This window comes from Fonsecaea pedrosoi, assembly GCF_000835455.1.
Source record: "Fonsecaea pedrosoi CBS 271.37 unplaced genomic scaffold supercont1.2, whole genome shotgun sequence".
Lineage (NCBI taxonomy): Eukaryota > Fungi > Ascomycota > Eurotiomycetes > Chaetothyriales > Herpotrichiellaceae > Fonsecaea > Fonsecaea pedrosoi.
Genome location: NW_013550614.1, coordinates 4,927,597 through 4,950,684, shown reverse-complemented (window position 1 = coordinate 4,950,684; position 23,088 = coordinate 4,927,597). Strand labels below are relative to the sequence as shown.

Sequence of the window (23,088 nt, the reverse complement as noted above, 5' to 3'; positions counted from 1 at the left end):
CCGATGACTTTGGTCGCGAATCGAGGATCGAGGATCGTGGGTGGTCACAGCTCTAGCATCAACTGGTATACGAATAGGTAGTACAAGTGCGGGTGGGGCTTATCTTGTTCCACCTACGTCCCACCTATGATCGTATCAGATGTATATATAACTATATAACCCAGAATCGACTCAACACTCTTGAAAACATGATGCTCCATGGAGGCCTACATTAACCTTCGAGAAAGATTTCAAGGTTCTTTACCCCTCGCAGTCTGAATGCATGCCTGTGAGCAGTGATCAGCACTACCTAGACGTCCCTGTTTTGAACGAGAAAGGTATATCATCCATGTGCGTCGTTGTTGTCAGGGAGGTGTATAGTATATACTGGGCAAAGAAATTGTGGTTCTTATTGGCTGGGTTGATATGGCGCAACTTATTGGCTATTTTGGTGTTTTAGTCACGTGACTGTGACAATGAGAAAGGTCACGTGGCTGTGACATGAATTGGCCCTTTAACCCTCCGGTCTTTTTTGCATTCACTCTCTCGACTGGTCGCCTTGGTGAGGTCCTTTGACCCTTCTGACTACTTTGATGTCTTTGGAGAGAGATGACGCTCGAAGAAGAAGTCGATATTCCACCGTATCCCGTCTCTGGAAAAACAACAGGCAGACCTGGGAGTTGCTAATCCCGCATCCAGTTCCGATTATTCCGTCAAGGGGGTTGCTGAAATTCCGTCTTCGCTATTGCCTCGACTTGACCTTGCCAGCTAAGAACAACTCGTACAGCGCTGTGAAGAGCTTAGACAAGAGCTGGCAAGGTTGGCAAGTTAGTGACGAGGCTTTTGGGGGTCGGTCAAATCGACGCTCGCGGAGAGCCTGCCGACTCAAATGACCTGCACCAACGTGCGGCAGGCCCCGAAGATTGGCTTTGCGAGCGTGTACCTAAGCTCTCTGTGGATCAACCTGATTTTGCGGTTGGTAACGGCCATGTCCATGTCTCTACCAAATACAACTTCGCGGCCAGGCTGAGAAAGAGTGTTGTCAACCCGAGAGAATAGTCGACTGGGCTATATTCCTGGAGACGCTCAAGCCTTGTAACGGTGGGGATATCATTAATCAGGACCCTGCCCGCCTTCTAGACCTCGTGGATCGAAATCGCAGCCCCGGCCATTGGGACAGCCATACAGTTGTGTTTTCTCGTTGGGACTGCACCATGAGCTCTGTTGGGATGGTTGTTGCGGTTTTGACGAGAACTCGTCGTCGCATTTCCTGGTCCATCTTGTTGTTTCTAAACTGGAACCTCTCTCAGACCTTGAACTTTGGTACCTTTGGTACTTGCCGTGCATTTCTGGGGTAGTTGTTTTCCTGTCACCGAACAACGCGGCGTGAGGATGCCGTGGGCCATACACCCCAAAGTGGTTCAGCTCGCAAACTAATACAAGGCAGAGCCCCTGCATAGCCGAATCCACGAGGTGATTTGGCACCATCAATTGAATCTCCACAGTTCAATCCGCCACTCCCCCGCTGAATGTTATGTGTGGCCGACTTACAAGGACAAGTGTATACCTCGTATAAATCACGGTTCAGTCGGCTCAGCGAAAGCGAGGGAGGCCGGCCACGCTGCATGCAGCTTTTATTGCATCGAGTAGGGCCAGCTTTCACCACTAAACAAAACATCAATTGATATCTCTCATCCTACAGACACCCTCTGGCTGACTGATCATGGACTTACTCGACCTGCAAAATCCTGGGGGTTCTCTCCATCCCGGGCCGGCGTTCCAGACTTTGCAGACGAGCCCGATATCAGGACAAGGACAACAAAGTCACTAGTGCTAACGTGGCAGGGTACAGTCCTTTTTCTTTCGATAGTCTCCTTCCGATGACGATGACGACGACGACGACCGCACCGTTCGATATCTCGTCTTGGGTATCTGAGAGGGGGACAGGGGCCAATGTGTGTATGGGTTGGAGGATATAAAGGGACTTGTACAAAAGGACATAAAAGAAACTGGGGGAGTGTGCGCGGTTCTGCGTCACATTGGAGTAGTACAGAGAGAGATTGAAGAGTAAGACGCCGAGAGGAAATGAAGATTAACATCAGATCAGATTTGGCCACCCGAGAGCCTCAGTCCCCCTTAATCCTGTAATCCCTGAGATTTCATCTCAGACCGTTCGGAGACCCTTTTTTTCTTTCCTTTCAGGGCTGGCTGGCTGGCTGGTTCAGTCAAGTCCAGTCCAGTCGAGTAAAGTCGAGTAAAGTCCAGTCATGCCTCCTGGTCTTTCTCGGGCAAACCCTCTTCCTTCTTCTCTCCGACAATGCGACCGTGCATTTTGCGGGCCACCTCGTCGGTCATGAAGTCGCCGTAGTTGACGGTAAAGCACGCCGCAATCACCGCGACACAGGCAAAGGCCACCACGGCGTACCAAACGTATCTGCAATCGAGTTTTTGTTAGAAGTCGTAAACTGTGTGAAATGACACAGAGAGGGGAGAAAGGGGGGAGGACAGGGACGAGGCTGGACTCACTTGAATGCGTCGGCGGCGGCAGAGGCGGTCGCAGCCGCGACAGCTGCGGTTATGGTCGGGTTCATTCCTTGGACGCCACTCAGGTCGCCGGACGCAAGGGAGGTCAGCAGTGCGGAGAGACTATCCTGCGGGAGACCAGCTGCGAGGGCGGCCTGGGTCACTCTAGGCCCGGTAAAGTCGGAGAGCTTGTTGCTCAGGATCGTCGTGTAGATAGCCGTGGCAACGCTGGCGCCGCTGGACCGGATGCTCCCAAGGGCACCCAGGGCGACACCAATGTCTTCGGTCGGGAGGGGCAAGGGTGCCAGAGCAAGGGCACAGGTCTCGACGATTCCGACCGTCAAACAGGCAATGAACAAAATGCCAATGCCCTTTGACTCTTGACCAGGCCCGACGGTGATCATGGCCGCCGAGAAGGCCAGCAGGACCAAGGTGGCCCCGACCATGAGCCAGCGAGACTGTGGGATCCATCTGCACATGGGCCCTCCGATGATCTGTCCGATGAAAAACGAGGCGCCCACCACACAGGCCAGCCAGCCTCGATGGGTCGGCGAGCCACCGAACAGGTAGCTGATCTGCTGGGGCCACAGGACCGTCATCGAATAGTAGACACAGCTGCCGACCATGGCGGTCAGAACCATGGCGAGATAGCCTCTATACTTGAACAGCCGCATGGGTAGGAGCGCATCGCCCTTGTGGAATTTGGCGTCGTAGACGACAAAGATGACCAAGACGACGAAGCCCACGACGATCGAAGCGATGACGTGGGCCGATTTCCAGGGATAGAGGATTCCTCCCCACGACAGTCCCATCAGGAAGATTATCAGGCCGCCGGTAAAGAGGAAAAGTCCCACAAAGTCTTGCCGTGCCAACTGTCGCCTCGTGGAGCGATCGAGATGGAGTTGGCGGAAGCTCGGTGGATGGTAGCAGAAGAAGAACAGAATCACAGCCAGTCCCGTCACGATGATGTTGAGATAGTACGACCAGCGCCAACCGGCTGCCGTTTTTTCAGCCAACGTCTGGGCAATGACGGGCCCAAACCCCGCAAACTCGATGGGAGACAAGAAGATGCCTGAGATCCAGAGCGGACGGTGCTTGTTCGGGACCAGTTCGGAGATGGCGACGGTGAAAGATATCTGCACGGCTCCTCCAAGTCCGTTGAGAATGTTGGCACCGATCAGACTGTCGACGCGGCTTGCGGTCGCTCCTATGATGGAGCCGACCAGGGAAAAGGCGTTGCCACCAATGAAAAACCATCTCCGGCCAAAGATATCAGACAGCCGCCCGATGATGAGAAAGCCCACGGACAGGCCCAGGGTGTATGCCAAAGCGACCCAGGTAATGTTCTTGGAAGGGCCGATATCCGCGTTGATGATGGCCAACGAGTTTGAAGGCAGCGACCAACCCAGAAGGTTGCTGATACTTCCCAAGGCGAGAGCCTATCCGCGCACGTCGCGTTAGCAATTGAATCTGCCACTGAAATGGGAACACCAACAAAGGCCAACACTCACGATAACAGTGCCAATGAAGCCGACGCTGCGATAGTAGTGCTTGGGCAGGTTGTTGCCCAAGGCTCCTTCGTCAATGGCAAAGGTTTCAGTCTGGATGGCAATATGTTGTTCGCCCACCGAGTTGACCTCGACAGGGCGTGCGATTTTGTCTTCATCCATTGTGTAGTTGGTCGCGAAAGAATATGTCAAGCCTTCGAGTGACCAATGCCCAGTCCTCTATATGTAGAGGACCGGCACCAAGCTCCTTACCCCAGGCTTTGGTCTCCGCCTCTACACCTGACTTGCGGAGATAAGGGTCCGGAGTGCAACGCCGAGGTTGAGACCAATCTAAACTTTTCCACTACCACTGTGGCGGAGCCTTGAGCGCCGAGCAGTGCCAACACCAAATACTGAAGTTCACAAAGCCCAGATGCTCTCGGCCGCCAGCTTCCGCAATGGTGATGGTTGGACCTCGTCTCCATTCTCGGCGGAAACAACCTCACTCTTCTATCTCACAGTTTCATTGGAGACGCCAGCATATTATTCCGCAAGTGTGGCGTTGTGAGGTGTCTGGCTAAATGCAGAATGTAGAGGGAAGAATGCAAAATGAATAAGTTTGGGTGGAGTCGTATAGAAAGATGATTGGTGATCGTACATACGATTGACCAGTCTTAACTGGATCAGGCGATAATATGGGTCTGGTTCTGTTCCATTTATTCCGACCGAGAGCTTCTAGTGGAATATTTCACAGAGAGGACAGCGGCGTTGCATGTCTTTGTAGCGAGAAGCGCAAGCTATAGTACTTAGCTGTTCAAGGTATGTTTGACTTCACCTTGTCACCCTTTCCATCAGGTGCATAGCATGGGAGCATATCTTGCCCACGGCTCAGGACCAGAAAATACACCAAGCCCGAATTGTTGGAGGCGGAACCCGCTTGTGGAATGTACACGATCCCAATACCCCTATGAGGGGGGCATCGAGTCTATCATCTGAGCACTTAGGGAAATTGCCTCGTCATTTCGTATCCGAAAACGGATTGTTTCTGGTCCATACCGTGGATTCATCGTAGGAGCTGGTATATATGTGAAGGTAATTTCAGGGAAGGTCGACCGAGAACGCTGCAGCCTGACGTAAGACCTGATCAGGCATGCGAGGCAGTCAGGGGAGCGATCTTGGCACATACCGTAGACGGAAATGACATTGACGACCAAACTCAACGAGAAATTTCCCCGCAAGCTGCGTCAAGCTGCAAAACACTGAATCATCTACACGACTTGGAACGAACACTTGATAGATATTTCCAAACAACCACGCGCCCGACAACAAGTGAAGTAAGTCTTGCCTGTTATGGGAGAATCATCCCTCCCCGATCAGTCGCAAGCCTCTCACCACTCCCAATATCGCCTGCGCGTCACCGCCGGGCCTTCGTACGATTCCGCCACCCACAAAACCGTCCCCGTCAACAGCCCCAAAACCCTCACGTTCGAGACCCGTTCCATAATCTTCTCTGTGTGTGTCCGCATTCGCCATTTCACAGGGTTTCCGCCCTCATCTCCCGTCACCGCCGAGAAATACTTCACCTCCGACCTACATAAATATGACCAGTACAGCATATCCTTGAGTTTCGTCCCCAAGCGGGACATTCCGGGTGAAGAGCTGGTGTTTGGGAATGATTTCGACCGGCCTATACGAGATAGATTACCGCCCGGATTCAACCAGGCATTTAGAATTGTGAAATGGTGGATTGATCCAGGGTTAGATGGGGATGTCTACGCGGATAAACCATTCTTGTACGGTCCGGCGCTGAGTAGTTGGAATGTCTTGAGGATCGGCGACGAAGTCATACCGAAGGACCAGCTGCCATCTTCGTCCCCATCGTCAGATGTCGAGGACCGGGACGGTGAGGACGAGGTCGACGAGGATGAAAGCCACGCATGGAAGATCCCAGAGGAACATACTGAGAACTTCCACGACGTCATCGTCGAAGAAGGCGGCGAAGGTACAGGTCTCGCCCTGCGCTCCGAGGCCAACATCCCCGCCGACCCTCCTGGCCGGCAGAAACACTTCCTCAATCGCACAAATCTCTCGTCTTTCACCTTCGAGCGCGGCCGTCTCTACCAGTCCGATTTCGGCAACCCGTACTTGGACTTCAACGACTTCTCCCTCAAGTTGCCCGGCTTCACACTGAACGTGATCCAATACGTCGACTCCAAGACGCATGAACTGCGATACACTCTGAAAAACAAGAGGAGCGGGGAAGTGTATGGCGTGGTCGTGTTTACGTTACTGTTTGGTGACGAGTTGAAGGAAGCAGCTCGAGAGTATGGATCAGACAATCAAGATGGCGCGCACGTCCAAGAAGAGCGCGATAGAGACAGCGGAAGCATACCATCGGACGAGGATGACATTGATTGACAAATCTTGGGGTCGATAGAAAGCACCCCTCCACCGAATATGGAAGAGGGAATGAGAGATTAATGATACCCCAGCAAAAGAACGACGATAGAGATAGAGAGAGCACTTGTTTTGCCTCTCCTCTCTTGTTCCCCATTCAGCTTTGATTTTGGTCGCCGAACTCGTCGAATGCTGGGCCTGGCTTCTTCACGATGAATACACGTTTGGAAACAGAATTTGACGATGAATACACGATACTTCACTCCTGCAGCGAGAAACGAGACATAAAACATGCATTTCCAATCCTTTTTGTCATTCATTTTGCGCTTTGCGCGCTCGCTATGCTCACTGCCTTTTTCCCCAGCAATTGGCGCTGGTCGCCGTCTCTTTTCTCAATTCTACGTGCTCTTTGCGCACGTTTGACTACGGCGACGACCTCTTGCGGTGGACCGCCCCACCGAGAACAACCACCACCACCACCACAAGACACCGGAAAACCGCCACCGCCACCGCCCATCAGAGCGTGGTGCCGCTCACGCGGTCCTCCAGCTCGATGTCGCGCTGGCCACCACGCGTGCCCATGCCAGCGCGCCAGTCCTCGGGAATCTGGGCGCGGCGGGCACGCATGTGGCAGGTCAGCTCGCCGTTGGCCGCCTTCGCGACCAAGAGACAGCTGCTGACCGCGCAGGCGGCGACGGCGAAACCGACAACCCCGACAAAAGACCAGCCGAACGCGTTCTCCAAGGCGGCGATCGACGCCCCGAAGAGCGCCGGTGCCACCTTGCTGTCGATAAAGGTGTAGCCCAGGAGCAGCACCAGCGCGTTGTCGACGTTGGCCGGGTAGCCGGCTTCGTTGGCTTGTTCCAGCAACGCCAACTGGGCCTGGAGCCCGACGTGCATGAAAATGTTGCCGGCGATTGACAGGGAGACGGCCGCGCCGAGGTACGTCGCGAACAAGACGAACGCACGGTTGTGCAGCGGGTGTTTCTGGCGGGCATCCTGGCTGCCGCGCGCCAGTGGCGACTGGAGCAAGTCCATGAGCTGGTGGCCCATTGACAAGGTGATTGTAGACCAGGAACCGATGCAAGCAAGACCGAGCTCTTTGGCGATTGTCGGCAGGCCCTCTGAGCTGGGCAACACAGATGGCATGTTGATGAAGAGCAGGGCGGTGCCGAGGAGAAGGAAGACCGATGAGATGAGGCTCCAGAAACTGTAGCTTGGGATCATTGGGTAGCGCATGATCAAGCCGCCGCCGAGGTACACTGGCATCATCAAGACTGGGATCAAGTATGGGCCCGTCATGGTGAAGAAGAGGTAAAATGCCGTCTTGACTGCTGAGGGCTGAGGACGCGTGAGCAGTTGATAGAGCGTGGTGTAAGAGAAGCCGGTCTGGAAAATGGCAGCAGTGAGGAAAATGAGAACGAACAGAGCCATGGTCTTGAAGTTTGACAAGTACTCGACAGGGAACAGACGAGTCGATGGTGAGTTGAGAATTCGGTATGCTTGCTGAAGGATAAGCAGCACGACCAGGACGACGCCAATGACTAGGGAGATGTAAAGGTATCCGCTTGTCCATGAAATCAAGATGCCAGCGAAGTTGAATGTGACCAACAGTGTGATGATGCCGAAGAAGCAGAGCAGGCCGCCGAGGGTGTCGATGCAGTTGATGCGATGGCTCCAGTTGAAGACCGGACCACAAGCCCAGGGTGCGTTTGCCGCAATTTCAACCTCTGTGGGAAGCAGGTAGAAGAGGAAGACCAAGGCCAGGGCGAGAAGCAGGAAGGCGGTGTAGAAACCCCAGGACCAGTTCTTGTTGCGATGAGCAAAGATGGAGCCGAAGATGGGACCGACGATCAGACCGAGTGTGGAACTGAGGGTGAGGAAGAAATCACGTCGGATCTTGTCTGCGAAACTGCCCTTGTGTTCCAAAAAGACCAGCATGCCAAAGTGTTGACCTGCCAGACCCACGCCGAGGAGAATTCGGGTGTAGAAGAGGAAGGCCATGTTCGGGGCAAAACCAGGTGAGACGGTGGCGATCAAGACAATGAAGGCGAAGACGGTGTAAATGTGCTTGAACGGGACGACGACATAGAGGTGGCCTGCAATGAGTGCCGTGGCTGCCGCTCCGATGGCTGGACCAGCGATGAGCCACTGAAATCCTTGGACGTTGAGGTCATAGATGATGTTTGGGATCATGACCGGCATCATGCTCTCGGTGACCATGGTGAGAAGATTGACAGAGGCCAACAGCAGAGCAGTTGCAACCCATTTGCTGGTGGCTGTACGGTCGATGTTGATGTTTCCTCGTCCATTATTCACTTGCGGCTCAAAGAGATTTCGAGCGACCTGCGACGCCGCGGACCAGACAGTGGCTTGGTAGTGGCTGCTCGAGTCACCGAAGATGGCGCTGGTGGAATTGTTGTTGGCGGGTTCAGGTTCGATGAAGACTTCTTCGACGGTGAAGCTGGTTTCGACTCGGATGACGCCCTCGGGCGGAGTTGGTGACCTCGCGTCGCTCCAGCCGCCAGCCATGACGGTGGTGGTACCAGGCATGATGAAGTCAGACTCGAAGGGATCAGAGTGAGTGTGGAAGCTGGGAGGACCGCCGGAGAGATGACTGAAGCTGGGTGGAGGAGATGGATCTGAGCGGCGTTGAGAGTAAGCGGAAGAGTGAGAGGAAGAGAGGTGAGAGCGAGAGCGCCGAGAGCGACGAGAACGGTTATTCAACGACATTTTTTTTTGTTGCGCGGCTCAAAGTCTGAACGCTTCTCTGCGATGCGACGGGGATCTTTGGACTCTGGCGGATCGTTGACGAGGCGAAGTGCGATGTGGTGGTTACAGATCTTTTTTTGTCACGGTCAGTCCTCAACTCTCAAATGGCACGCAATCCATCTCGAACTCACCACTGATCAAGGTTCTTGCAGAACAAGAGCAAGGCGATCTGACAGCGTCTACAGGTAAAGTGACAGTGCTTTGACAATGTTACTGTCCGCTGTATCGATCACAAGAATGGAAGAAGGGAGATGTTGATGGAACAAGGGTTGATGGTGATGATGGTGGTGGTGGTGGAAAAGAGACAGCAAGAAAGAAAGAAGACGCGACCAGGTGAGGGATTTCAAAAGCTGGTCCGGCACAGCACAGTGGGAAGTGATTCTTGTCTGTTCATTTCATCTGCTCTCTCTGTGTCCATCTGCCTCTCACTTGATGCCATCTGCTCAAGCCGAAAAGCAGCCGGCTGTGCGGAAAATGGCTAGCAAAACATCTGCTCTCATTCTTCCGCCATCCTCGCCAGGTCAGGCCAGGTCGAGAATTGTCTGGCAATGGAGGCCTTTGTTGTGTTTGTGCCCATGGCCGCCAAGCGGCACGCACACGCACACAGAGGAGAGAAAATCACGTCCTGACCTGTCCTGGCCAGGAGATCCAACCAGATCAACTGCAATCGTGGAAACCTGTGGTGTTCATTGTTGGTATCCCATGCACGAATCTGCTTAGTATCAATCGTGATTCAAAATCCATTCTTCCAGTCCATCTTTCACTGAAGGATCTTATTCATAAATTTACAACGTCAAGTGTCCCCAGCATAATGTACACGAAACCTTTCTGGTGGACTGAAAACTCTTGCCTCGTGAGATGGATCACAAGCATGAAAGAGGGAATTTCCTTTTGATCGTGCTGCCAGTGGAGTTTACCAGGTACAATCAGTAGGCCTCGTCAAACCCGCAAGGCTGAATACTAGGGAGTACAAGCCAATACACCCGGACAAGTCCCATCAGATCTGATGCCAACAGCATTCACAACGTATGTCCTCATCTTTCCCCTTCCCCTAGCTGAAATTCGCCCTGGGTCATACAATTCCCACAAAAAACCCTCTGTTTCTCTCTCTGTATCATGTGTACGAACCTAGTTCCATTCACACAAAGCAGGCCCCGAGAAAAGCAATGACCAAGCGGCTTCTGTGATCAATACAAAGAGAAAAGCAACTTGGATTGCGTCTGTTTGCTCCCTCTCTGCTTTTCAGCCATTGACCCTTTCAGCCAAGGGCAAAATCTATATTTGTTTATCATTCCTTCTCTTCTCCTCTCTCTCCCAAGGCACGCAACTGCTCAAGCATGCTTCTCTCAACCTTCCCCATCACTCCCCTCAACATGCCTGAACCCACGGGCTTGATCCAAGTCTACAGAGCCGAAAACCCGATTGTTGAGTATGCAGCACCACCAAATTCCCTCAACCTTACATGGACCTACATGAGAGATGTGAAATGGCTAATAAACGCACGCAGCGTCGTCGCCGTACATGGATTGAGGGGCCACGCCTTTAAGACATGGACGGACAGAGAGTCAGGGAAATTCTGGCTGGGAGATCCAGAGTTGCTGCCCGCCCATTTGAAGCAAGCACGGATCTTGACCTACGGTTACAATACCTCCATTACAGCAATCTTCGGCAAAACGTCGTCAGACACAATTCTCCAGCATGCGCACACCTTAGTGGCAGAACTGGTTGCGGATCGGCAGGTCAGTGGGCGCCTTCTGCTCTGATCTTACCGATTGAGGATGTTGGTTGACCGATTTTCCTCCAGATGGATGGTGCTACTTGCAGGCCCATTATCTTCGTCTGTCATTCGCTAGGGGGTATCATCGTCAAGAGGGTAAGGATGACACCGCCACTCCAGCGAGTATTCCTCTCACTCGTCTATTGAAACCCTAATGCTCTTCTTGACCAGGCAATTATCCTCTCTCATAGTCGAATATCTGGGTCGATCGTGGGCCTTCATTCAATCTACGTCTCTACCTTTGGCCTACTGTTCCTTGGGACACCGCACGAGGGCAGCGACAAAGCCGTGTTTGCATCTTACATCCGAGTCCTTGTGGACAAACTAGCCCCTTCAAAGCTGTGCAATACCGATGGCCAGCTCCTTAACGCGCTCAAACCAGACTCGGAAACTTTGAGGAACATCACCGACATGTTTGTCCCCATCATGAAGAGGTTTCACATCTACTTCTTCTGGGAACAAGAGAAGACAAATCTCGGAGGCAGATACGACTATGTATGTGACTACTTACGACAGGAGCCAACGTAGTTCACGACCAAACCCGAAATGTTGATGCTAACAGGACGCAGGTTGTCCGCGAGTCTTCGGCAGCTCCGTTTCTCGATGGTACGGGGCGTTGCGGCCTCCCATATGATCATAGAAATATGTGCCGATTCGCGGGCCGAGATTCGCCGGGATACAAGGTCATTGTCGCTACACTGGTACGGTATTATGAGGAGGCTGGGACGATGATTGCAAGAAGATGGGATGAGGCCGACATCAAATTGAGGACCATGCGTACAAATGAAGCCGCAGAGCTGTTGAGAGATAAAATACAACCTTGACGTGCGTTGCCAAATGAGAAATTTCGTCCATGCTCAAGGCGTTTTGTATATTCACTAGCACTCCAATTCAACCTTGCAACCTTCGGTAATGGACATGACGAGGGTCATGGTCTGCCTTTCCACTCCGGTCTGCTCGACCACTTCACCCGGAGGAAGTCTGATGGTGGGGAACCGCTGGATCAATCGTACAATAGTGTAGGCAGCTTCAGTCACGGCAAAGTCCACTGAGCGTCATCCTGTCAGTTAGCATATTGTTACTCCTCAAATATCTGGGTGGCGGAGAGATCATACTGCCCAGACATATCCGTGGCCCACCATTGAACGGAAGATAGCCCCATTTGGCATTCGTGAGATCCTGGTTCAAGGGCATGTCTTCATCCCATCTTTCGGGCCGGAAGAGCTCGGCGTCCATTCCGTAGAGGTCGGGTCTTCGATGCATGGCGTAGACACTATACGCAACAGAAGCACCTTTGGGTATCGGCACGGGAGATTTCCGGTCCGGTCCGCCTCCTGTAGGCAGAATGGTCGTCCTCGTGGCTGTCCTGACATTCACAGGCACTGATGGATACAATCGAAGAGCTGTCGAATGAGTTAGTCCCGGGTCAAGTTTGGCATACGAGCTACGCAAGCGTGGGACAACAGACTTTCTTTGATAACATTCTGAAGATAGGACATACTCCGAAGACTGTTTCGATTCAATTCCGCCCCGCGGTCGCAGGCATGGCTGATCTCTGATCGTAGCTTCTCGAGCACCTTGGGGTGTCTGACCAAACTAAAACTGTACATCAATATCAGCATTCTTCAGAGGCGAGTCAACACAGGCGATAGTGTTACATCCATACAGCGTCCATGACAGAAGACAAGCGGTTGTATCACGGCCTGCAACTAATAGGTTTATAATCTGACCTCGAACCGCACATCGGTCTGGTATATCCTTTGCGACTGTATCAAGGAAAACAAACTCGGCTTCATCTGCTCTCATGCTTTCCCCGTTTTGCAATAAATTCCGGTCGATAATCTGGTCTGCAAACTTGTGCACGTTTCTGCAGGCTTCACGGAATGGCTTGCCGCCAATCAACCAGTACAAGTTGAGTAGTCGGAAGCGTTTGGCGACATATGCTTGAGCAGTGTTGAATGCAACGGCAAAGGACTTCTCGCCGACTGATTCAGGGGTTCGGAGGCTTCGTACGGATTCACCAAAAAGATAGGAGGTCGTGGTGTCGAGGGTGAGGCGAAAGAAAAGCGGCTGTAGGTCGATGACACCACCGCAACTTGGGATGGCATTGAGGAGGTCATCAACAGAATCCCGGAAAACGTCCAAGTTTTCATACTGCTTGTGAGCAAATTGTGGTCTGAGCAAGTCTCTTGACTGTTTCCATGCAGCGCCTTCTTGAGTGAAAATTCCGTCCCCAAACATTGGAAACGTTATCTCTCTCCTCAAGCCCATGCTGAAATCTGGCCAAGGGTCAACTTCCGTTGTGTGGGCGGATGTGGAAGCAGGCTCACCTTTGATTTTCGAACTTAGTATAACTTCGAGGTTTGCAGGGTCGATGGTCCCAAATGCCTTTGTCCCTAAGAATACCTGTTCAAGGGTATTTCCCGTTTGGCGAAAGTGGAAAAGAAACAGCTCCATAAGTCTTGATTCGGCATTGGCTCTGAAGATCTGCTCAAGGCGGTCAAGACCCAGGGGTCTCTGATTTCGAAGCCTAGGAGGCGGCAAGCAGCCATGGAGGCCAGCAATAGCACTATACTCCTGTGGCCTAGTCAGCCAAATCATGGCTCGTGGGGACCTGGCAGGAACGTGCCTCTTTTTTTTGGTAGCGAAGCACATAAAAAGCAAGAACAAATGCGGTGACTGTTATCCAAGAGAGGTGAAAATCCATGCTGAGTTAGTGTCCCGCACGGTCCTAGATAGTCGTAGGGTTGGTTGATGCTCGAAAGAGATATAATGCGGGAGAGAGGAGTATAAAGACCCAAAAACTACGTGTGAGCAATGGGCCACGGTAGACGCAATCATGGTCACAGGCGCTCCGTGAGCCAGAGACATGGTATGAGACAGGTGACACGAGAGAGGGGGGAAGGGTGTTTGTGTAACATGGTAAGGGATCGTCATCACGTCCATTTTTCGATCCCCCCCACCCAGTTCTCTCTGGCCAGTCTCGGCGCCATATATTTACTTGTTTATTTATTGGCTAGGCAAAAGTGGGGGCCTTGGCACCTCGGTGCCCATCGTAGCTACTCGTAGTTCGGAGTTTAGTTCTCCAGATGGCAGAGAGGAGGTATTCAGACGTCTTCCACGCTTAGGCGCCCACAACAAGTAACGGGACTGGCAGACTGGGCACATCCTTTGCCCCAGAATGTTGGACGGTTACAAGTGCTCGTCTTAGGGGCTCGTATGTACAGATTTCTGATGACGCCACCCAGCTCCTAGCGTGGTTACAATTGAACTCGGACCGGCTCGAATTACAATCAATATGTGGAGCTTCTGTCTGCATGAGAGCATGGCACGCCTTTGTTTACGTTTCGCCAGCGTTCATGAGAAAACCAAAAACTCCAGGAGATCGAGCTTGGAAGGTCGAAATCGTTCGAAATGTCTTGCAGAGGTACTGAGGAAATCGGGTGCTCGTCCAACAGTGGATACGATGCAGAAGAGCACGACAGAGATTTAAGATCCTTCAGGGTAGCCAGTTAACCGGAATCTGACATGCCAGCCTGGTCTATTCTCCTGCCTCCCTACGATGACGGATGCACTCCTCTCAGCAGACATGGTGCATGGTACTTGCTGGCGAGAATGCAGCAGTCTCAGTAATTGAGTATGGCTCTCACTAGCTTGCAAGCCAGACCAGCTGCGCTGCATGATATGCGGTTTCAGAAAGGAAAATGAGCATCCTGACCCTCCATCATCCAAGAATCGAGGGCGACGAGCCTGGCGAATCCAGCGCAGAAGTAGAGTGAGTCGTTTCCAGCCGACTTCTCGCACAATGAGACGCGATGATTCGTCCAAACACTCACCCTGTGGTGCAGCGTTGTTGCGGTCCACGGCCTCTACGAATCAGCATACGATACCTGGACCGAGCAAGCCAACGGACAGCTATGGCTTCGGGACATGTTGCCATATAGCGTGCAAAACACTAGAGTCTTAGCCTACAGTTATCCCTCGCAGAAGTTGATTTCACCAGAGGAACCCGGATCTTTGAAATTCTTGTCATGCGCAACAAACCTCATCGCAGAGCTCTATGCCGATCGATGGTACGATAAAGGGACAGAACGACCCATCATATTCGTATGCCACGGCTTCGGTGGACTGTTAGTCAAACGGGCGTTGATTCATTCCGCGAACATTTCTTCCAGGGAGACAGAGCATTTGAGATCGATTTACCTTTCAACTCATGCCATTTTGTTCTTTGGCACTCCTCACCAGGGGCTCGACGAATCGTTCTTACAATACTTCCAACGCACCTCTCCGAGATCAAACCTATTCTTCTTGAATAGCCTCCGGAAAGACTCCTCCTTCCTGGCCGATCTCGCTGATCAGTTCGCACCACTGAGAAAGAGATTTAGGATCTACCATTTTTACGAACAGAACCCATCCGTCGTGGGTGACAAAGAAACCTTTATTGTCAGCGAAAATTCAGCTGCTCCTGGCTGGGATGATGCCTGTCGATGTGGGATTTCTGCTACTCATTCGCGCATGGTCAAATTCATAGGCTGGAACAGTCCAGGCTGTAGAACCACACTTTCAACTCTCATGCAATGTCGGTCAGAGGCCCCATCATGTATCCATAGCAGGTGGCACAGCGAGCACGAGCAGCGGCGGGCTGAAAGTGAGAAGCAGGCCTCAAGAGAGTTTGACGATTCGAGAGATGAACCCTCCCCAACGTTAAGCGCTTGCGGCTCCACCAAGCATCGACAGTATCATGTTCCCCATTCATCTAGCAGCCACTTTGTTGGCAGGAGGGGGCAGTCAAAGGAGGCAAGGCAACGCTTAAGCCCTGTCGAAGGCGCTCCAACGTGGCGTAAACCGAAGATTTTGGTCGTCTGCGGTCTTGGTGGTTCTGGAAAGACTCAATTTGCCCTCAGATTTGCTGAGGAGACTCGGAGTCAATACTGGGGAACCTTCTGGGTGGATGCCACAAGTCCCGAGACTTTGGAGAATGGGTTTTCCTCTCTCGGCATGACTGCAGGAAAAGGGCTATCATCATCCAGTGCCATTCACTGGTTGTCGACCTGCTTGCGGCCTTGGCTGCTCATCTTGGACAACGCCGACGATCCGGACGTAGAGCTATGGCACTACTTTCCCGCAGGCGGAAATGGACACATCATGATCACCACGCGGAACCCGGGAGCCAATATTTACTCCACCGAGGGTCGCATCAAGTTGGGCAGGATGGATCCAGAGGAAGCAACGGTGCTATTGCTGCAATCTGCGTATCCGGCGCCTGATGTCCGAAGTCAAGATCCTACGAATAGGTGTTTGGCGGCTGCTATCGCAAAACGACTTGGCTATCTGGCCATAGCTCTGATCCATGCTGGCGCCACTATTCGAAGGAACATATATACTTTCGAGACCTATCTCCATTATTACCTTGACCATCGTCGGGTGCTCTTGAGTGCTCAGAACGTGCACAGTGCTTCATATTCCGACACGATAACTACATGGGAAATCCCGTTTCAGAGAATTGCCAAAAGAAACTCTATCGAGCACAAAGACGCTGTGGACTTGATGCACCTATTTGCCTTTCTGCATTTTGAGTCTATCCCAGAGCAGATGTTTCGGCGTTCATGGCACAATCTGTCGAGTGCTATCACAACGTCCAACGGTTGTCCTCAGTTCCTACGTGCGAACGTAGTGGGTGATGCAGAGGCTCGAGTCAGATTTCGCCGCGGCGTGCGAGTCTTGTACGATCATTCGCTCATCGACCACGATCCAGACAAGGAAATATGCTCCGTTCACCCTGTTGTCCATCGTTGGGCTCAAGAAAGACTGCCCCGTTCAGCGCAACTAGAGTGGTTGAATCACACCATCACTGTCCTAGCATCTTGCATTCCTCGGCACCTTGAGGCCTCGGGACGTCGGTTCCGCCAGGCTCTTCTTCCTCATATCGATGCCTGTCTGCGTGAGCTCAAAAACAGATTGGGCTTACTCCCTGACACGATTTCGAGAGCTACTGAAATCGAAAGGTTCGCTTCTGTGTACGCCGAAAACGGGAGATGGAAGCAGGCCAGAAATTGGCAGGAAAGCATTTTCGCTTTCAGGAGGCAAAAACTGGGTCGATGGGACGAAGACACTTTTCGTGTGCAAAAGAGCCTTGCTGAAACCAAGTGGAACTTGTTCGAGATCAAGGATGCAATCCTGATACAGAGAGAGATATTGACGTCGAGATGGCTGCTCAGGCCATCCTTGATTTATTGGATATCATGGCCACCCTGGAAGCCTGACCATCTCGAATACTGCCTTGCCTTGAACGACCTGACGGAAACTTTGTGGCTTGCTGGACAGCGAGAGTGGTCAAAATATGTTGGCGAGCGCGCGGTGCGCGGCCTCACAAAACGGTTAGGCACTGAAGATCCTCAGACCTTGAAAGCGCTATTTAACCTTGCCCGGACTTATCTGCATCTTGGAGACCAACAACTGAGTCAGAGGCTCCTTGTTAAGGTCCTTGTCAAGCGAAAAAGGTTGTTTGGCATGGACCATCCTGACACGCTCATGACGCGCAACGAACTGGGGATGAGCCTCTGCGCAAGGACGGCTCAAGACGAACAATCACGCCATCGACAACTCGCAATTGCGGAAAGGTTGGTCACCAACGTTCTCGCTACCCGAAGGCGCATTTTTGGAGAGGAGCACGCATATACCCTGTGGTCGGTGAATGATCTCTCCAAGGTGTTCTGCGAGAGACAGCGCGGTGCGGAAGCGGCAGGACTGCTGGAGGCCATTCTTGAGGTTGTCAGTCGCACTCTGGGCGATACCCATGTCGGCATGATCATGACGTGATCCAACCTGGCCCGGGCTTACGTGCTCTGCGAGCGCTGGAAAGAGGCCGAATCCCTACTGAAAAGCTTGCTGAAGGTGATTCCCCTGGACCACCCGGACTCGGTCAACGTGCGCTCTGGACTCGTACATGTCCAAATCCGGAGGCGTAACTTGGCCGAGGCAGAAGCAGGATGCCTCGAGCTGTTCGACATGATGAAAGACAAACGTTTCAAAGAGATCCTAGCGCCAGGCAACCCCCGCGCGTTGAAAATCTACGAACAAATGCTTCAGATCTATCGCCTACAAAACCGCCCCGCTGAGCTGCAAGCGTTGAGTGTTAAGGTGCCGGCCGCCAAAGTCTCGTCGCCACGGGCACGATTTGATATGCTGCCGATCCAGAAGATCCTGCGGAGAGAAAGTGAGCTCGATCGGCTTTACTGAGATGGGAAAGTTTTTGAATGTGGGGGAGATTCTCCTCCCAATGCGTCAATCTGCGCCGTGACCCCGCGAGCGGGAGTGGGACGTGCTCTGATAAGCCGCTTTGTACTAGAGATTTGGCTGTTCCGAAATAGACTTCCCTTCCACATGAAAATCGCCAGTAAAACGGTTACAAAAGTTGACGAGCAAGATATATACACTGGGGCACTGCTTGCGGGACTGACAGCCTGCATATCAAGTTTGGTAGGTGCATGAAAGTACATGGTCATATGGAGCTTGTTGTGCCTATGTTTAGCAGCCTCAAAAGAGCAAAAGAGCCGACCAGCCGACCGAGTCCCGGTCATGTCAGCGGCACTCGGACACATTCCCCCCCCCCTCTCACTATCTTGAGATGCGAGAACAAAGCTCCAATAAGTCCTTTCAGCCTCTGGGGAACACGCTCCTCTCTCTCTCTCTCTCGCCTGGGCTGCCGATCAATACATGTACAAGCCAGGGGCCCACTCTCCTTCGCCTTTCTCCTCCTTCTCAATAGCATCCAACATCCGTTTCTTGATCAGTTCCGGAGGTGGGGGGCCCGCACCGGCAGGGACCTTGCTGGTGTCGGCACAGAACAATGGCAGGGGCTTCACGCTGTCGGCGGCTGATTTGATGGCTTGGAAGTCTTCTGGCGAGAAACCTCCGCCGATGATGATGAGTGAAATGTCGGACCGGCCAGCTCCCTCGGCGTTCGAGCCCAGACCTGACGAGGGAGGGCTGACGCTGCCTTTCAGGAGGCCCGGGATCTCAGAGACTGCAGTGTCGGTGCTGTTGCAGACATGGACGACTAATACGGCAGGGGTACAGTTAACAATGAGCCACTTCAATTGAAGCAATCTCCAATTGATAGAGATCCCTCTCGCAGGAAGCGCCGTCTGGGACAGAGAACTCACCCTCGATCTTTGGAAGAAGATTCTTGAGCATGTATTCAGTCAATTGCGCATGTTTACCGCAGAGGACGGCAGCAACTGGAGCCATGTTTGACGTGTTTCTATGCATCTCAAATTAGCCAGATAGACAGTTGAGAGGGTTAGAATGCTGCGTGTGCCAACGCCATACCGTAATATCTATAGAAGTCAGAGTGATCTTTGTAATTAATTGTAAGCACCAGTACAAGGGAGAACTTTTCGATTGGAACGAAAGATGAAAAGGATGTGAAGCGAGTACACCAGGCACAATTTATTTGTTTTGAATCCAACTACAAATGCGGTGAGCCCGTGAGAGAGCACAGGGGGTTTTGTCTTGCAGACTTGGCAGGCAAGCCTCCCAAAGGTTGAAAGGAGTATGAAACTGCATAAGCGTGCGAGTATTTTGTTCTATGTGGTCCCTGCAAGAAGGATGTTCCTGAACGAACAAAACCTAGATGTCACGCAATCAAGCTGGTCGTCAATGGGTTGAGTGTCTTTGAAAGGATAATAAGATAATAAGATACATAAAAGGGGGGATCAGCACTCCAGACTCTCAACACCTGCAAAAATCAAGGCGTCCTCTCCCCCTCACGGTGGTCATGGTGCCTGCTAAGCTTCCCACGAAGCGCTTCCAGCCGCATCCCAGGGGATGGAATCCATCTCCCTGCAGCAAGATCAGCAAAGCGTCGAACTCGCCTCATCTGGGACCGAAAGTATCTACTTGAAGCCATGCACGCCCCATGTTAAACCAGTCACACACCGGTCAAAGCTTCTGGTGCCAAGATCCCGAGTACAAATACAGAAGGAGTACATACACATGAAGACCGACCTTTAGCGCCGGGTAACCATGATGATAATAAATCCCAGAGGCACGCGGGGTCCAGGCGTGTTTTCGTGTATATCGAGCATGAGACAAGGGAGGCATTGGACGAGAATGCCTCGAGCTGGCTTGTTCGATTGAGGCCGACATCTCTGTCCGAGCATCGAGCACACTATAGGAGCTCCCCTTGCGTGCTCACACCTCTCCAATCTTAGCCAGCACGCCCCCAGACCGGGTAGCCTGGCCATGTGTCGATAATGACACTGGATGCATGTGCTTTGACCTGGGCTGGGCTGTGTGGAATTGTCTTGCCAGCACGCTTAGAATGCTACCCAGTCTTTGCTCTTGACGTGTCCATCCAGAGGGCCCTACTCCGTCTGCAATGGAATGGGATTTCTTCTCGTGGGACGGTATGGGGGATTCGTTGCAGAACCAGGCATCTACTGTTCGGGGAGTTCGACACGCAGCTAGCCGAAGGACACGGAAGGAGGCTGTGTCGCCAACAGTCTGTCCGCCCAGCCACAGACACCTCAATAGGAAAAGCAGTAGGGAGGCTGTCATTTGAAAAATATTGTACCTGCAGGAATCACCCAAAAAAGACAACCAGGCCATGGTTGGTTGCGTAAGTCAGGAATTGATTTTCATGGGAAGACTTCCCAGTACATGTCGAGACAATGGGGTTGGGATAGATACCTCCTGTTACCACGCGCAGGATCGAGATGACAAGAACAATCGAACCATCCAAATGTAGATATCTGGGCATGTGGACATGGCAAACAAAGTAGAAGCACTCAATAGAAAGGTGTCCGGTGCAATGAAGGAGGCTCAGTGGGAGGAGAAAGTACATCGCAGGGACTCGGACACGTGGACCAGAACTTCGGCGTCGGCCGTAGCCCATGATTCTCCACGATGCTATGCAGCTGAATCACAACTCGTGAATCTAGCACTTATCCGCGAGTAGCCGACATGCTGGACATTGGATCTCCCTTTCATCAAAATGGGTAGTGACAGCAACCACCGCTGCAAGGGGCAACGAATTGACGGGAGTGAGGATTGAGAGGATACGGGACCTTTGGCGGCCAACGAGTCGGAGAGCTTTAGGACGCATGGTACTTCGGAGGCGACAGCACAGCGACAGCTGCAGGTGATCTACGACCGCTCTCATTCGCAGATGGCACCAAAGAGCTGCGGCAGGTCATCGTCGTGGCATGCAGTAGTAGCTGGTGCCAGTTGGACGGTACGGATTGGAGGAACTTGGCTGATGGAAGCGAAAGAGGGACCAAATGCACGGCCCTTTGGACTACCGCGCGCCATGCACAATGCGCCTGATTAGAGGTATTCAAAGTTGACCGAGAAGTCAGAGCATTGGCAAGGCGCAGATTGATAGATGCAATGGCACAAGAGGGTGGCATTCCATCTTACATAAAAGTTGTCTGTACTCATGTGTTCGCAGCACGTCCGATACTTGAGAGACGAAACCCCGAATGGTGCGAAGCCGATACAAAAGTTCCGCCAAGTTGAAGAAACCCTTTTGGTCCGGACAATGAGCGGCGGGTTCGGAGCAAAGCAAAGAAAGGATAGAACTGTCGAGAACTGCCTTGTGGCTCGGGTCATCATGCGGGATCCATGCAAGTTCTCTCTCCCCTCCCAACCTTCGCTCCCATCCCATTGCCCTTCAAGTTCAAGCTGCCACTCTTTGTGGAGCAAGTGCCGCGGGCCCTAAAACCAAAATTGCAGGAGTTTGGCCCAGAAGCCCCAGTGGCCCGCATCGACGGGTGTAACCATCAAATTGGAACCCATCCGGTACGCTCCAGCTGTTCGGTTTCCATCCGCCAACTTCGACCTCTGACTCGAGGAGGGCCCCATGTCCACTGTTCCCGCCGCAGCTAGAAGCAAAAGCAGCTAAGCCGCCGCCTCACCCGTCACGATTGGCTGCTCTGCAGGACGATCTTATGCTCTCCGACCGAATGCTTTTAGGCTGCGGGATCGACATTGAAAGGAGACATGAGGGAAGACGGGAAGGGAAAAACTCTCTTGTTCTGAGCCGGGCAAAGGGGGAAACATCGTCCTGCAATAAAGACAAGAATAGAAACACATAAGGACTGTACGAGGACGAATAGTGAGCTGGAGGATTTGAACGAGATTGATTATCACCACTGTTATCGATAGGCTGATGATTATGATACGGCAATCGATAAAGTCAGATACACCCTATGAAGGTGGAAACGTTCCCATAACAATGAAGACTGCTTCTTCCACCTCGCCGCATACAACCAAGACTCGCGTCCATGGATTTCTATGTGAGATATTGGTGACATTTGCCCATCTGATCCACAATCAGAGACAGGAAGCCTGGGAAAGTAGCCAGGACCTCGAGAGTAGTACAAAAGATGCGTTGAATGGCAACCGTGGACCGGTAACAAAGGAAAATGCTTGTGTGACAGTCTTGCTGCATACTCTTCAAGAGTATTGATCACGCATCAACGCCCCAAAAGAACCCAGTAAACTCCTAGTCGTGCCCAATCGAAGTATTCCCTTTTCCCAGACTCCTTCCGCTTGGTATCAAATTCCCAGTGTGCAGTATGATTGATTCGTACAGGCATGCGTAGCGTGCATTTATTGGAGTGATTTTGTCTTGTTTGACTTTCACCTCCATCTGTTATGGGCCATGTCCGAGGATCTCGTCTGGTCGCGAGTGACAGCGTCGCGGTGGTGGACGATGACTACCTCTCGCTTGACAGGTTTGCGAGGCTCTTTGCGCTCGCGTTGTTCTCTCCGTGAGTCGTGGTAGATTCTCTCACCAGCGCTGCTGGAGCCAGATGAGCTGTGGTATTGAGGAGCCATTTCAACCAACAGTGACGACTGGAGAATTGGAGTGTGTCTGCGATAGACCTGTTTCTTTACTTGGTGGTGGTGGGGTAAATGTGTCTGGAAGGGCGATGTATAAGACGCAGAATCTCAGCGAGGAGATGCTCTGAGATTTATATCGGGGTGCAAGGTTCACAGATTTGATGAGATGGTATGATTCCAAGAAGGTCTGGAAGGATGGCCCTCAGAGAATTGGAAACCTTGTGGCGAAGGTGCTAAAAGTGGTGACAGTGGATGGAGGTGGGGGCGAGTTCCAAAAATGTCGCTAAGGGGGTTTCTTGGGGG

The 23,088-nt window shown here is 52.3% G+C and overlaps 7 protein-coding genes across 7 annotated transcripts; 3 read left to right on the top strand and 4 right to left on the bottom strand.

Annotated features, from left to right (window-relative positions):
• Nucleotides 1-2,244: 2,244 nt before the first annotated feature.
• Z517_03769 (uncharacterized protein) lies at nucleotides 2,245-4,172 on the bottom strand (the record flags this gene model as incomplete). The annotated part of the gene is made up of 3 exons (XM_013432873.1): nucleotides 2,245-2,413; nucleotides 2,506-3,941; nucleotides 4,014-4,172. The coding sequence occupies 3 exons, from the start codon at nucleotides 4,170-4,172 to the stop codon at nucleotides 2,245-2,247; spliced, it is 1,764 nt and encodes a 587-aa protein (XP_013288327.1).
• Nucleotides 4,173-5,339: 1,167 nt separating this feature from the next.
• On the top strand, nucleotides 5,340-6,407 carry Z517_03768 (uncharacterized protein; the record flags this gene model as incomplete). The annotated part of the gene is made up of 1 exon (XM_013432872.1): nucleotides 5,340-6,407. The coding sequence occupies one exon, from the start codon at nucleotides 5,340-5,342 to the stop codon at nucleotides 6,405-6,407; it is 1,068 nt and encodes a 355-aa protein (XP_013288326.1).
• A 495-nt stretch (nucleotides 6,408-6,902) lies between these two features.
• Nucleotides 6,903-8,939, bottom strand: Z517_03767 (uncharacterized protein; the record flags this gene model as incomplete). The annotated part of the gene is made up of 1 exon (XM_013432871.1): nucleotides 6,903-8,939. The coding sequence occupies one exon, from the start codon at nucleotides 8,937-8,939 to the stop codon at nucleotides 6,903-6,905; it is 2,037 nt and encodes a 678-aa protein (XP_013288325.1).
• Nucleotides 8,940-10,531: 1,592 nt separating this feature from the next.
• On the top strand, nucleotides 10,532-11,759 carry Z517_03766 (uncharacterized protein; the record flags this gene model as incomplete). Its single annotated transcript, XM_013432870.1, has 5 exons — nucleotides 10,532-10,587; nucleotides 10,666-10,897; nucleotides 10,963-11,031; nucleotides 11,107-11,430; nucleotides 11,505-11,759. The coding sequence occupies 5 exons, from the start codon at nucleotides 10,532-10,534 to the stop codon at nucleotides 11,757-11,759; spliced, it is 936 nt and encodes a 311-aa protein (XP_013288324.1).
• Nucleotides 11,760-11,813: 54 nt separating this feature from the next.
• Z517_03765 (uncharacterized protein) lies at nucleotides 11,814-13,536 on the bottom strand (the record flags this gene model as incomplete). Its single annotated transcript, XM_013432869.1, has 5 exons — nucleotides 11,814-11,983; nucleotides 12,051-12,338; nucleotides 12,404-12,537; nucleotides 12,602-13,214; nucleotides 13,266-13,536. The coding sequence occupies 5 exons, from the start codon at nucleotides 13,534-13,536 to the stop codon at nucleotides 11,814-11,816; spliced, it is 1,476 nt and encodes a 491-aa protein (XP_013288323.1).
• Nucleotides 13,537-14,639: 1,103 nt separating this feature from the next.
• Z517_03764 (uncharacterized protein) lies at nucleotides 14,640-18,174 on the top strand (the record flags this gene model as incomplete). Its single annotated transcript, XM_013432868.1, has 3 exons — nucleotides 14,640-14,710; nucleotides 14,784-17,733; nucleotides 17,788-18,174. The coding sequence occupies 3 exons, from the start codon at nucleotides 14,640-14,642 to the stop codon at nucleotides 18,172-18,174; spliced, it is 3,408 nt and encodes a 1,135-aa protein (XP_013288322.1).
• A 470-nt stretch (nucleotides 18,175-18,644) lies between these two features.
• Nucleotides 18,645-19,185, bottom strand: Z517_03763 (uncharacterized protein; the record flags this gene model as incomplete). The annotated part of the gene is made up of 2 exons (XM_013432867.1): nucleotides 18,645-18,994; nucleotides 19,101-19,185. 2 exons carry the CDS (start codon nucleotides 19,183-19,185, stop codon nucleotides 18,645-18,647), a joined length of 435 nt encoding a protein of 144 aa, XP_013288321.1.
• Nucleotides 19,186-23,088: the final 3,903 nt, after the last annotated feature.